The sequence below is a fragment of the Nilaparvata lugens genome, chromosome 4 (assembly GCF_014356525.2).
Source record: "Nilaparvata lugens isolate BPH chromosome 4, ASM1435652v1, whole genome shotgun sequence".
Classification (NCBI taxonomy): domain Eukaryota; kingdom Metazoa; phylum Arthropoda; class Insecta; order Hemiptera; family Delphacidae; genus Nilaparvata; species Nilaparvata lugens.
Window position 1 is genome coordinate 74,191,440 of NC_052507.1, and position 15,615 is coordinate 74,207,054.

The 15,615-nt window shown below is 35.1% G+C and overlaps 1 protein-coding gene across 1 annotated transcript in view; it reads left to right on the top strand.

The window, feature by feature from the left end:
* The first annotated feature begins 384 nt into the window (after positions 1-384).
* The window catches only part of LOC111050764, a 116,182-nt gene continuing 100,951 nt past the window's right edge, over positions 385-15,615 (top strand). Inside the window, exon 1 of the mRNA XM_039426423.1 lies at positions 385-561. Within this exon, the coding sequence (XP_039282357.1) occupies positions 403-561 (159 nt within the window). The 5' untranslated portion in view covers positions 385-402. The remainder of the gene's footprint in view (positions 562-15,615) is intronic.

Below are 15,615 nucleotides of genomic sequence, written 5' to 3' on the forward strand. Positions count from 1 at the left end.
GTCAGACAGAGTCTGTTTGACATCCAATGAAACATTATCTGATGATGTTTGTGAAATTCCGTTCAATCTGGTAGAATTCATGAGGACGGCAAATAATCGAACGTCCAAAAATTGATGTGTCTCTAACCACTACCTCCGTAAACAAAGCCATGGTGCATTCTGGTGACGTCAGCTCAAACTCACATTTGTTAACTTCAGCTGATCTACATCAGTTAGGGGTTTTATTGGTGTAAGAGGTGGTGAGTAGCCCTTCCTGTGCTGTCGTCACCAAAATGCACTATGGCTTTGTTTACGGAGGTAACTGGCTTGAGACTACTGTGATTCAACTTGATATATGTGATATCATTGGATAAATCGTGATTGATTTGATATTTTGTGCAGGATATTCCAAGTCACGTGACAATGCTGACGTTTGTGCTGATCGCTCTGGATAGACACCGATTCCTGCAGGAGCCAGCGAAGCCGCGAGTTCCGGCCTTTGTGTGCGCCACGGGCACTTGGCTAATGGCAATCTGCATTGTTCTGCCCTATCCCATCTACACCACCTACATTGACATGGAGGTCAGTCACTTTCTATTCTCTTCTTCTATAATAATTTATCTAAATTAATAAATAAGGTGACAAAACCATTGAATTCAAAGTTACTTTTTGAGCAGGTTGCACAAATCCTGTGGGAGTTTTCCCAAGGATGAGACCTAGTGCAATCGAATTTTTATATCATAAACCTGCTATGTTTCAAATTTCGTGAAAATCGTTAGAGCCGTTTTCAAGATCCGTTACATGAATAACCAGATATAAATATACAAAAATACAGAAACTGCTCGCTTAATATAATAGTATAACGCGTGAAGCTCGGTGCCCCGATATTGGTTTTGAATCATGCTTGGAATTCAACAGGCTTTTTTTACAACCAGACCAGTGTTGTTATGGTAACAAAACCATCATATCCATAGTCATTCAACGACTGAGAACGGCTTGATATTTTGAAACGAGTATTTTTTTGGAACAATTTGAGATACTAGTTTTGTTTCTTACACCATTATCAATTTCTAATAAACTAGATGTTTGATCATTGAGCAGCAGAATATATAGTATGGGAGGAGCTCTCCCATGACTCAGCTGTTGAACTTTTGTAATCATTCAATCAGGTACCTAGTACCGGTTGCAAAAAATACAGGTTAATTCCAATCCTGATTAATTCCAGGAGGTCCATCTTTTTGAAATGGTCTTCCCTGATTTGGTTCATGTGAAGTTAACTAAGTTAATTTTCATTAGTTGTTGTCCAACGGTTATCATCACCATATTTGGAATACTCTGGCTTGTCTTTTTTCGGCCAATGAAAGTAGAGATCAACATACATTGGTCAACAGCAACTGGCCAATAGTAGGGCTTCACTTCACTCGTAGCATAGAATAACCAAATTATACGGCTATTCTCTGTTCATACTTCATATCCTGCTCATCAATGTTCAAGCTTACAGTTTAATAGAAATTTATAATGAATTATTATAAATGGAAATTCATGAAATTCGGAACTGGTATCAAAATTTTGTGATTTTTGCGTTTTATTGCCTGTGCTTGAGTCATTCATTATTCATGAAATAGAAGAGTAATATAAGTCAAATCCATATGTGAATACGTAGATGTGAGAGATGAAGATTATCTGAAGATATCAATATTGCAAAAGCTCTCAGATTTGATTTTTGGATATGTTGAACTATTGGAATCAAATATAAAACGAATCTTATTGGATATGGATAAATACTCGAAATGAGAGAAGAAATGACTTTAAGGAGAGTTGAAGCAATCCGTGGAGAATAGGGAGAAGGGTTATTATAGATGAATCTTCCTAGTTATTCCATTTATCCATTTGATAGAATGATGAACTGCTCCTAGTTCAGAGCATTATATAAAGTTTCAATGGATTGTTTATTGAATTGGAAGTCATTGACCGAGCGAAGTGAGGTCTTAGATTCAAGTCGTCGGTTTGGCATTTCACTTAATGTTTAAATGTTTATATGTTTTTATGTTGCGCATTTAAGGCGAATCGCGGTAATAGATTTTCATGAAACTTGACAGGTATGTTCCTTTTTAAATTGCGCGTCGACGTATATACAAGGTTTTTGGAAATTTTGCATTTCAAGGATAATATAAAAGGAAAAAGGAGCCTTCTCCATACGCAAATATTACCGTAAAAATCAGACTATAGAATAATTCATCATAAATCAGCTGTCTAGTGGTCTATAATACTACCCGTTCAAAAACATCGAACATCTTGAAAATTTATTTTTCCATTAACGTTAGTAGACAGTTGACTATAATACTACCCGTTCAAAAACATCAAACATCTTGAAAATTTTATCTTTTAATCAACGTTGTAGACAGTTGCAGCCAGACACCTGATAGCAGCGCTCACACTCACATTCCGGGACGACACGTCACGGTACGATATAGGACAGAAAGCTCTATGTTTATTTAGGATTTTTTCTAGACATTTTAAATTGATAAATTATTTATTAATTTTTGAGAAAGCATAACAACAGGTCAATGTAACTTACTGAGCGCGAGGTCTACTGTTCACAGAACTACTAGTTATAGATTAATCTTCCTAGTTATTTCATTTATTCATCTGATAATATGATGAACTGCTCCTAGTTCAGAGCAGTATATAAAGTTTCAATGGATAGTTTATTGAATTGGAAGTCATTAGCTATGAATCAAATACGACCGAATGATAGGGTTACCAACATGAATATGACTGTGAGTGGGTAATCAATGCTCTAATGATGGACCAAGTTGATAGCAGTGAGATTCAACTCCTGATTTATTGACGAGAAATTAATTTTCGATAGAACACATAAGTTCAGCCTTGGAGGCAAGCGAATGTGTAATGTTCAGTTGGAAAATTAATTTTAAACTGTTGGCCGGCATTTTAATCGCCTTAGTTATTGGGCGCGCTATAAATCAACAGTGCTTTATTGAAGCTGCTCTCACATGCGGATGGAGCTAATTACATCGGGTAGGCTGTAACAGTGGATAATAATCGATAATCTACGGTCGACAATTGCAGATTAATGATTCGCAACCAGCAGCCAAAAACCGGCAGCCAGCATCCATTGAATGCATGCTTCCCGATGTACAGCTTCCAGCTTCCTATGAGGTTCCGCATCAATTGATTGCAAAACCATTTCCAAGCTCAACTTACTAATTCGCTTCGGCAAAAAGCTGACGTTAGGCTGCGAGTTTCTGATTAACAGAAGTGATTGATGGCATAGAAGATGTCTACGCTAACTAGAGGTACTGGAAGACTCAACTACATGCTGAGGATTCATGGAAATTTCCATGCTATTAACGGCCGATGTTTTAATGTTCTAGATTTACAAAATATTTGTTAATTATTCATCTTTCCATCACCAAACTTCATCATAATCGTGGCTAAACGTTGGCAAGGGAATTATATCTGATCTAATCTCATCTTACTTTATAATAAAAATCTGGTGTGGCGCACCTACACAACTTTCCTTGCCGTTATGAAAATTGATCACCTGACGCTAGTGTTCACGCGCATCTCAAGTCTACTATTCAAAGATTTGAGCCAGCTGGTAACAGGGCAATAACGCTGGAGACACACATGAGGTCTGCTATCTCTTCATAGTGAATGATTTAATAGAATCAACAATGATTTGCAATTGAATAATCACATTTTCTCGAATTTAAAGCTTATTTTCAATTTTAGGTGAAAATGTTACTGAACATTAATTGTAGAGATTTTCATGCTCAATCTATTCCACTTGATTTTTTTCGTTTCAATTGTATCTGAAGCCTGATAATTGGGAATCTATCTGCATTAATGGGGCGAAGCTCCTGAAATTTTTACAGATATGGGACTTGTGGCAGTTGATAGAGCTTATCGATGACTATTTTAGGTATGAATTTAATCAAAATCGTTGGAGCCGTTTCCGAGAAAATCACGAAAAACCCTGTTTTTGACAACATTTTCGCCATTTTAGCCGCCATCTTGAATTGCATTTGATCGAAATTGTTCGTGTCGGATTTTTATAGTGAAAGGACCTTAAGTTCCAAATTTCAAGTCATTCCGTTAATTAGGAGATGAGATATCGTGTACACAGACGCACATACACTCATACACACACACACACACACAGCCATACAGACCAATACCCAAAAACCAGTTTTTTGGACTCAAGGGACCTTGAAACGTATAGAAATGTAGAAATTGGGGTACCTTAATTTTTTTCGGAAAGCAATACTTTCCTTACCTATGGTAATAGGGCAAGGAAAGTAAAAACTTAAAATATCCAATGAAGGCTATTCCTGTGATGATATAGTAATAATATTAATAATCGTATGGCTTTTATTATTGGGGAGTTCCTGACAGAGGTTCCACCTTGCCTGAATATATTGTTTGAGCCGTCAATGGGCCTTACGACTGTCATACTTTAGCCGGGACCGACAGTTTAACGTGCCCAGATGATGTAGTAATATTCCAGCAGTTGATAAAGCTGTATGAAAAAATCTTCCATCTTTCAATTCATATTTTCACTCCATAGATACACCACATCATATGCAATAAATCTCACCATGTAAATAGATTCCTCAAGAACTCTGTAAATATGTGGGCTGTGACATCTCGCGAATAATTTTGTCATACTTCTATTAGAATTCGGGAAGAGGACAGTATTTTGGGCCAGACTGTTTTACTAGGTCCTTTTCTAATTGTGTATTTTATTTGCGTATTATGGAATGTGAAATAAGTTAATACTTTCACATAGCTATTTAGAGAACTAAAGCATATTTTAGGCTTTATTTCTTGAAATCGAGTTTAAAGTGGAATGCGGAATTCAATAATTGTACCATGTATTCAACTCTATTAAATAATTCTGAGTTTGATCAAGTTTTGTTGAAAATTCGGAAATTTTCCATTCTCGGATAGAGGCATTGTAAGTCAAATCTATACTATAATAAAGTAAAGAACTGGCTTATACACGTGAGTGATAAGAAAATTATGATCGACGCATCATCACGTCTGAACTATTGGACTGTTCAACTTGAAATTTTGCACATAGATTCTCAATCAACCGAAGGTGGTCATACGCCTGTTCGCAATTCTTCAAGATTTCATTACGTCGAGTTATCAGTTTGTCAAGTTTTAAAATACGGTAGACCCTTGCGGAGTACGGGTTTCCTGCTAGTAGTGTAATATAATATGAGAGAGACGGAATGCAATATCTTATATCATTTAAGTTGAGCATTTGTGAAGATGATATTGTAATAGCACAGAGAAACAATAGCGTATACAATATCCCATGGTATAGGGCGTTTATGTCGCAACTTTTACTGTTATCTTAAGCCGATTACTGTTGATTATTGTCGAATTTTACTGTTTTGTTGGGGTGAGAGTGTATGAACGGCACAATATGAAAGACTACCAGTGTCACACAGCTTCACGGGTAAGAATTACATGAACTATGGGCTTGAGATAACAGTAAGAGTTGCGACATAAACGTCCTATACCATGGGATATCTACTTATGCTAATGCTTCTCTATGGTAATAGCATAGAGAAACGATAGCGTAAGTAGATATCCCATGGTATAGGGCGTTTATGTCGCAACTTTTACTGTTATCCCAAGCCGATAGTTCACGTAGTTCTTTCCCATGCAGCTGTGTGACGCTGGTAGTCTCTCAAATTGTGCCGTTCCTACACTCTCACTCCAACGAAACAGTAAAAATTGGCAATAATCGACAGTAATCGGCTTGATATAACAGTAAGAATTGCGTCATAAACGTCCTATACCATGGGATATCTACTTATGCTATTGTTTCTCTATGGTTATAGTTACCCAGACTAGATAAAAAACGTTTTCTATTCTATCCTATTATTTCTTTTCCGTGACAAGCATAAATGAATACCACGTTCTTCTTGTATCAGTGATAGGAAGGTTACTTAGTGAATGAGGTTTATTCCGAAAACCATCATTCGTAGAAGTTATGAAAGATTTACAAAAATGTGTGGAAAACAACAATCTTGATTACGGTTTGAGTTAATCCCAGCTAGTCACCGAATCGATACAGAATATGAAGTCGGTTTTGACTGTGACATTCTCAAGTGTTGACAGTTGGAGTGACAAACACTGTGATTGACAGGATCGTTTTCAACTTGATGTGAATAGCACTTGAGAGTAATGCCATTACACTACCTCCCTATTCACCGACGTCGATCATGGAAATCCGATATTCTCTGAAAAGATGACGGTATTTGTGAACGTGTAGTTTCGTCAAGTACCTAGTGCTTCAGTAGCCTTCTTTACATTGAAGAGATTACATATGAAACATTGTTGAGTGTTCTCAATAGGAGATTTGATCTGATATCCAGTAGAGTTGAAGTATGACAATATCAATGTCAACTCTTCAAAAAAAACCGAGGAAGTTGAGGATGTATCCACTTAGGATCTGGCGAGGCACTTACGATGGAGGCATGGATGGGAAAAGATTCAATGTAGTATGCGATTGAGAAAATATTTTTTGGATCGATGAAGACTCTTCTACTTCAGTGATCATTGATGATCAAAGATAGAAAAAAGATTGAATTTAGTATGCGATTGAGAAAATATTTTTTGGATCGATGAAAACTCTTCTACCTCAGTGATCATTGATGATCAAAGATGGAAAAAAGATTCAATTTAGTATGCGATTGAGAAAATATTTTTTGGATCGATGGAAACTCTTCTACCTCAGTGATCATTGATGATCAAAGATGGAAAAAAGATTCAATGTAGTATGCGATTGAGAAAATATTTTTTGGATCGATGGAAACTCTTCTACCTCAGTGATCATTGATGATCAAAGATGGAAAAAAGATTCAATGTAGTATGCGATTGGGAAAATATTTTTTGGATCGATGAAAACTCTTCTACCTCAGTGATCATTGATGATCAAAGATGGAAAAAAGATTCAATTTAGTATGCGATTCAACTACAACCTGTCATCAACTCAAATTACATTCTTTCTTGTCTGTGACATGAGCTTTAAAATATCATCATACAGTAAAGAAAACTATATCATTCCTGTCATCTCTGATATATCATGGAACGATAATCAACTAGTGAACTTTTTGGGCTGAAAAACTCGCTCATGCCTATTGTACTGATTTTAAAATCCGCAATTTGTAATTAGGCCTGTATTTAAATCAATAGAAATTGGTTACTCTGTATGGGTAAGTGGTCAATTCTTGAGAAATGATACTCGAATATTATCCTTTCCATCAGCACTATACTTGAAGAGAGTGAGAGAGTAGGAGTGAGTGCTGCGTAGAAGATAGCGGCAATGAAAGAGAATAAAGGAATCATGGTGTAAGAATAACGGACCAATGGCAACAAGCCACGCCTCCCAGCTTCCATACTCTCTTCTGATTGGTGGATTGGAAAGGCTTGGTGTAGTTCTCAGTTCTGCAAGTAGGTTGCACCTGCTACTGGATTGTACCTGTACACTTCATATTCCTTAGTCTAACGCTAGATTGCACATGGAATACCTTATTTTAACCGTGATTATATATAGAGAGAGCATGTCAACCAAGTGCCAACATAAAGGATTCCGTTTGGAATTCCCAACTAACACCAGACAGGACAAAGGGATATGTGAAGACCTCGGGATAGATAGCAATAAAATTTGAGATATGTGGTAGCTGCTAAGAAAATCTAGCGTACTAATTTCCAAAGATGCCGCTGATATCATCTGTTCTATTCAAATCTCTGGTTGAAAACAATTTATAATATTCCATGATATGAATCTTTGTATGCTATTTTGGCCTTTTGTATGATATTTCCTCCTGTGATTATTGAGTCTATAGCATACACAATACATAGTTATATTTTTTCTTTAGGGCTACTTGAAATGAAAAAGGCATTAGTAGCCGAAACATGTCGTGTCAAAATAATTCAAAAGGGTACTCAGATTTATGTACATTTACAATACCTGGTTATATTTAAAAATATATATATATATATTGCATTCTTTTCTCTGTGGTTATATTAAGAGCCTATACTTTTTTTAATAATAAAGGACGGATAAGTCGGTGATTTTCCTTGTCCAATGAACTTGTGGGAAGGTTCAAAGGATTATTATGTGTTCAAAATTTGAAGCTAATTGTTCGAAGAGCATTTGAAAGCGATTATTGTAGAACATACAAACGAAGAAACAAAGAGACTTGTAACGAGTTTGGCCTAGAGTCAAGAGTAGGAACTCGTTAACTCTCGTTCAATTATGAGAGTTATTTTTTTTCATGATGAATATTAATTAATTTACATTTCTCCCAATTTTCCCGTTTCCATTCGGATGTTTTATAATCTCGAATTAAGTGGAACATTTCTATTTATAAAAACATTTTTTTAGATATGTATAGTTGGCTATACAAGCTTCCCAATCAGAATCAATCGGATAGAGGAGCGTAATCTTCTTCGAGGCTTATTAGGCATTCGACCAGGTTCTGGGTACTCGTCCATTCACTTAAGTCGATGTGAATGGGGATGAATGGCTTGAGACCTCTCAAATTTAAGCAGTTTTGAATGAGGTAAGAGGCTCACCACAAGCGTCCACTCAAGTTGAGTGAGTCACGCAATCGAAGCGAGCCTTTATTCAGAATGGAGTTCTAAATCATCCATTCTATGTTATGATGCATTCACCTGGATGAAAAGATTGTTTATAACATTCTACATGTTCTACTCAAATCGTTTCAGATAAAATGTTATGTGTAGGTATTACTAATTAAAAACACTGTTGATAAAAAAACAGGTCTGCACTAAATCAATTATTACAAAGCAGGTGAGTATGATTGTGTTCTTATATACTAATCGTATTCTTATTGTTACTGACAACAGTTTTTCTAATCTATCACATTATCACTTTCACAATGAGTATCTCATCAAGTTTGAATACTGAAATGTCAATTTTCTAACTATAATAATATTGATAAATGCGAGAATCTACTCAGTGACTGGAACATACTTTCGTATCAGTCTTAGAGCATGGTCAACGTTCGTTGACCATGTCGTAATTTATTGTCAACAGTCTTGTCATGTTGATTCTATGTCACAGTAATTGTAAACACCCATAAGATTCGAGAACATGCTCCAGTAAGTGACTAAATTTTTAAATTTTCCACAACTATTATAGTCTGCAATGTCGTCGTTTCAGTGTTAAAACACGATGGAACATAATATAACTGTCGTACTGGATCAAGAAAAGTAATCTATTTTTCGTCCGTTATTTTTAAAGAGATGTAGTTTCTATCAGTCTTTCTGAAATGAATAATTGAGTTGTACAGTTCTTTTTTGGAAAATCTTATAATGTATGAAACCTTGAATACTTGCTGAGCGAAACCATAGAGAAAATACTGTTGAAATTTAATTTCAAACTTTGAAGGCCGGTTTCCGAGCTCGGGATTTAGCTAAGTTCTAGACTTTAAAAAGCTGGAGTCAGAAAATTGGCTTTCCGAAACGGGGCGTAGATGTAGTCATAATCAAAGTCACGTTTGAATTGAATTTCGAAAAACTAGAAAATTGAACAAAAGATAAAATAAAGAGAAAATAGTGTAAAGTTTCAGCTATTTTGAATTATTTAGGAATGTTTCATTTCGTCAATGAAAAACGTTTCCAATTATAGAAATGAGAAAATAAAGATATTTATATTTTGCTGCTACTATTCACTGCGACTACGCTTCGTTTTGGAAAGCCAATTTTCTGAAAGCTGTTCAAAGTCTAGAACTTACCTAAATCCCGAGCTCGGGAACCGGCCCTTAAGCTGCGTTTACACCGGAGTTAATAACACGAGTTATTAACAAAAAGTTATTAACTTGACTGAATCGTCAAAAATTTCTCTTGACAAAAGTTAATAGGTAACTCATGTTTCTAACAGAAAATTCCTTGTTATTGACAATAATTTTGTTATCAATATAATTGACTTCCATATGATTTCATTTAACGAGACTATTCATATAAATGATATAGCAGCCGGAATAAAAAGAAAAAAATTGTCTTCAAATTTGAATTGAAACATGTGTTTGATCATTAAAATAATGATCTTCATCTGAGCTAATGTAAATAAATTATAATGCGTTTACACCAGAGTTTAAAACAAAAGTTTTCAACATAAGTTAATAACATTTTCTTTTGGCTGCTAGTTTTGTTCAAAGACCTTGAAGATGCATAGACTCACATGCAGCGCTAGTGTTGTACTTGGAATATATTTGAAATCCGCCATTGAGGGGGCAACCCATAAGATTATTACATACCAATGCCACCAATGCCTTTATGATCTATAGTATTACAAATATTATGTATATAATATCTCGTGCTAAAATACCCCAATGGCGGCCTTCAATTTCAAGTAAGAGCTATCATTGGGAAGGCATAGGCATTGTGGGTCTATTATCTCTTTAAGGTCTTTGGTTTTGTTATCAACAAAAGTTAATAACTTTGTCACGTGTTTTGTCTGCAACTGTAAGTTATTAGGGAACAGCTGTAGTTGTAGGGTAAGGATGCTGGGCGAGGGGGTTGCGGGGAAGATACCTGTTATTAACTAAAGTTACCGACTCTCGATGGAAACATGAATCTTGTTAATAACAAGGAATTTTCTGTTGAAAACACGAGTTATCAACTTTTTTCAAGAGCATTTTATGTCGATTCAGTCAAGTTGACAACTTTTTATTAATAACTCATGTTATCAACTCCGGTGTAAACGCAACTCAACATGATGTTATTAACTTTTGTAATTAAAATCAGTTGATAACAAAAATGTTAAAAACTTGTGTTATTTACTCCGGTGTAAACGCAGCTTTAGATATTACAAAAACTTGGCTTTTTATCACTAGCCTAACAGTTGCCACTTTATTAGTCCACTAACTTCATACAGTTAGTGCCAAGATTATTTGTCCATGTAACTCCATAATCGCTACTTCTCCAATATTTTTCAATCAGCTATCCAAAGATAATAAATACAGGAGTACGATTACAAACTTGGACTAATAATTGGGCAGAGCTTTTCCATCTGCTGTCGGTACACAGAGTAGTTAATCCGATTTCAATCAGCATTTGGAAGCGACTCAATGACATCCTGTTGCTGTAGAAATCGACATCCTGGGATGGCATGTATGATTAGATGAGCGCCGGATATCAGCGAGTGCTAGCTGTCATTACCGGGGTTATGTGTGGTCCATTAGAGTTGCCCACAAGGCAATGATAATAATTGCTGGCGGGGATCATTGCGACGCCCCTAATGACGCGTCGAATTGGGCCACGTCGTCAATTATTGGCCGTCGAACCTCCCCCCACCCTAACAAATCTCCCCTCACCTCCCACACTCACCAATCCAATTCAATTCGAGTCCGTATCCTCTCAGGTAGCTCCCACTTTGAAGACATCCCTGTATTCCTAAACAGAATTTATCATCTTAGTAATGCTTCAATTATAACATGAGTGCTGGGGTTTTGGTTGTTGGTTAGGTTTCAATTATGATGTATTCGCCGACGTGCTAAACCTTCGGTTACCTATGTTTGTTTGTTATGTTATGTTTTCACCTATGTCTGTCACCAACGTTTTCTGTTGTGTTTACTATCATCATAACATGAAAGTTAGTTGATGAATTTTTTATCATTTATACTATAATTGACCGAGCGAAGTGAGGTCTAACATTCAAGTCAACGGTTTTTCATTTCTCTTTACAACGGAGTTGTACATTTTCTCTTTAACGGTATTACAACGGAGTTAATTTAACGGAGTTTCTTATAACAAACCTTGTACTATAGTTGTAACAATCCTTGGGGTTTTCATCCATTCTCAAGAAATAATCCTTGTACTATAGTTGTAACAATCCTTGGGGTTTTTATCCATTCTCAAGAAATAATCCTCTTGAAAGATACTTTGAGAAGAGATTATTCTAAAGTACATTCGTCTCAAGGAATTATTATAATATTTGTATCTCTTATATCTCATCAATTCACGTTATTCTATTTGTATCTCTAATATCTCTTTAATTCACGTTATTGTCTTTGTATCTCTAATATCTCATCAATTCACGTTATTGTATTTGTATCTCTAATATCTCATTAATTCACGTTATTGTATTTGTATCTCTAATATCTCTTTAATTCACGTTATTGTATTTGTATCTCTAATATCTCATTGATTTACGTTATTGTACTTCATTGACCTTTGGACAGAGTTGACTGGAATTTTCACATCTATTGTATAGGAAAAAGTCATTGTTCAGCGGTACGAAAGAAGCCTATGACAGTGGTTATAATTGGACATCTCTCACGGCTAAAAGAGAAAGACAAGAGATAAAAGAGAGACAAGCAATTAGTGAGTCGACTGATTTATCAGCTGGCCAGTAAGAGTAATAGCCCAGGTCCAGTGCTCTACCTCTAATTAATAAATTTCTACCTCCATTGTATTCTATGAACATAGAGAGATGGTCAACAGCGTTGAAACGGCTTTACGCTACGAAAAAAAGTAAAGTATGATTTCAACGGACTTATCGGTCAAAAGATCATGTGATATAATAGAGGTGAAGGATAAAAATTGATTTCGGTTTGCTGAAGAATAATAAAGAAGTCATCTCTTAGCTTGTCATACAATCGGTGACTGTTATTTCCAAAAGAATAAATATATATATAAAGGTAATAATATATCGTAGATTTACAGAAGGTGTCCAGTGTCATTTTCCACTCAACTTCCAAAGAAAAGAGGAAAGAGGACAAAAATTTTCAACTTCCCTAGAAGAGAAAAAAAGAGGAATCACTGAATTATTCATTCACTAGACTACTATATAATGTAGAATTTATAAGCACTAGAACAATCATATTGTATTTAACTTAGGGCCGGTTTCCGAGCACGGGATTTAGCTAAGTTCTAGACTTTGAACAGCTGGAGTCAAAAAATTAGCTTTCCAAAACGGGGCGTAGATGCAGTTTTTTTAACAGTAGTCGCAGGCTTCATTTTCTCATTTCTATAATTGGAAACTTTTTTTTTCTTGACGAAATAAAACATTTCTAAATAATTCAAAATAGCTGAAACTTTACACTATTTTCTCTTTATTTTATTTTGTGTTTAATTTTATAGTTTTTTGAAATTTGATTCAAACGTGACTTTGACAATGACTACGACTACGTCCCGTTTCGGAAAGCCAATTTTCTTAATGCCGCTGTTTGAAGTCTAGAACTCAGTCGAATCCCGAGCTCGGAAACCGGCCATTAATGTATTTAACTTGTGTTGTCCACAATCTTGAGATCTTATTATATTTCAACTGTGGAAAAATAGTTTCATTTCGGATAACATTTTAAATTAATCATCTCTCCGCTGTTTGGCACCTCCTATATTAGCATCTCTAATCTGCAAATTCTTATTTATATTTTAGAAATAAGTATTACGTTATTAGTATTAAGAAAATATTCTCCAATGTTTGATTCCATTACGAACTGCTTGTTAAATAATCACTTTTGAACAATTAATTACGACATAGCAGTCAGGTATTTATATAAATAAGAGCTATTAGCTCCTACTTACATTAGTGTAGCGCTTTCGGACACTAGGCCCTTCATCAACACTCAGAGTGTATATAAATACCTGACTGCTATGTCGTAATTGATAGGCCTATTGTTCAAAGTGATTGAAAACAAATTGTGTTGAATTAATATCACAGTGGAACTATAATAAGAGTATCCACTACGTTGATAATATTCTCTTCTCCATCGTTTTCTCATCGTTTTCTCTTCTCCAAGTTCAATCTAGAATAAGTGAATGGGGCTTTTACTATCATGAAGAAATATTGGAACTAGCCTCTCAAGTTTTGTACTTGCACACTGTGAAATATACAGATTTATGACTTAACACTACAACTGAATGGAACCTAATTTTCTTTGTCACTATTTTCTTTGACACCTTATTTTCTTGTTCATTTCTAGTTTATAAAGGTTAAAAGTTTTTGAAGTTTATATCCTTGCGAAAGAAGATGAAAAAATATTCAAGACTAGATTCTAGATTGAGGATACCAGTTTATACAAGTAGATTCTATAGGGCTACTTTTGAATATATATATATATATATATATATATATATATATATATATATATATATATATATGGCACTCACACACTGACTGACTGACTGACTGACTCTCTCACTCACTCGCAGAACTAAAAATCTACCGGACCAAAAACGTTCAAATTTGGTAGGTATGTTAAGTTGGCCCTTCAGAGGCGCACTAAGAAATCTTTGGTTTGTGAAAGCTTAGGTTGGGAAAAGCTTTGGTTGGGGAAAGCTTGGTTAGTGAAGGCTTAGTTGAGGAAATCCTTTGAGTTAGGAGAAACTTAGGTAAGGAGAAGCTAAGGTTAGGAAAAGCTTAGGTGGGAAAAAGCTCAGGTTAGGAAAAGCTTAGGTTGGGAAAAGCTTTGGTTGGGAAATGTTAAGGTTAGGTAAAGCTTGGGTTAGTAAAACTTAGGTTAGGAGAAGCTAATGTTAGGTAAAGCTCAGGTTAGGAAAAGCTTGGGTTAGGGAGCTTTGGTTAGTGAAAGCATAGGTTAGGATAAGCTTTAGGTTAGGGAAAGCTTTGAGTTAGGAAAAACTTAGGTTAGGAGAAGCAAAGGTTAGGAGAAGCTTAGGTCAGGAAAAAGTCAAGTGTTAGGGAAAGCTTAGGTTAGAAGAAGCTAGGTTAGGAGAAGCTAAGGTTAGGTAAAGCTTATGTTAGGAAAAGCTTTGGTTAGTTAAAGCTTAGTTAGGAAAAGCTTAGGTTGGGAAAAACTCTAGTTAGGTGAAGCTAATTTTAGGAAAATCTCAGATTAGAAAAAGTTTAGTTTAGGAGAGATCTGTTCTTGGCCCGGGCTCAGTAAGCTTTGGTCATACTTGTTCAGGTTAGTAATTATTTGACTTGATTCAAGAGTTCTGTTGTGTATTTTTGAAAGAATAAGAACTCTCAGTAGAATTATTTCAATGATCTTTATTGAACACTTTATATTATTGTTAAGTCGAATACGATACAGAATAGAAAATACTAGAACAGGTGAACAGCGCCTTATGAATGTGTCTGTCTTTGTGTTTCAAATTCAATGCCTGTCTGATCTTTTTGAATGTTGTAGTGTAGAAATGTACAATGGATAATAATTTAGATTATAATGCAAATGTTTGTAATATTCATATCATATTCATGTAAAATAAATGTTGTTGGTAATAAATTGAATCAGTGTTTTCTTCATTTCTGTGCAATATTTTATGTTGACTACTCTGTTTAGGCGGTAGTTCAAATATATATATAACAAGTTCATTCAATTAAAATGTATCATTGTCATAAGAAAATGTGATTAAGAGTAAAGGTTTGTACATTGTCCACCACTTCTTCAACTCCTAGTTCTTAACATTATAGTTCTTTCCATACTCAAAGAGTCTCTACTATTGAAAAATCTCGTTATCTTAACTCTTGAATCCTATCTCAATGTTCAATTGTTCTATTCAATCATCTTAATTACTATAAATATAAATGACTTGAACCTGACATAAATTGACCAGAACCTAATTGTTTTTTTAATGTTTAAATTAGTATTTTAGGAT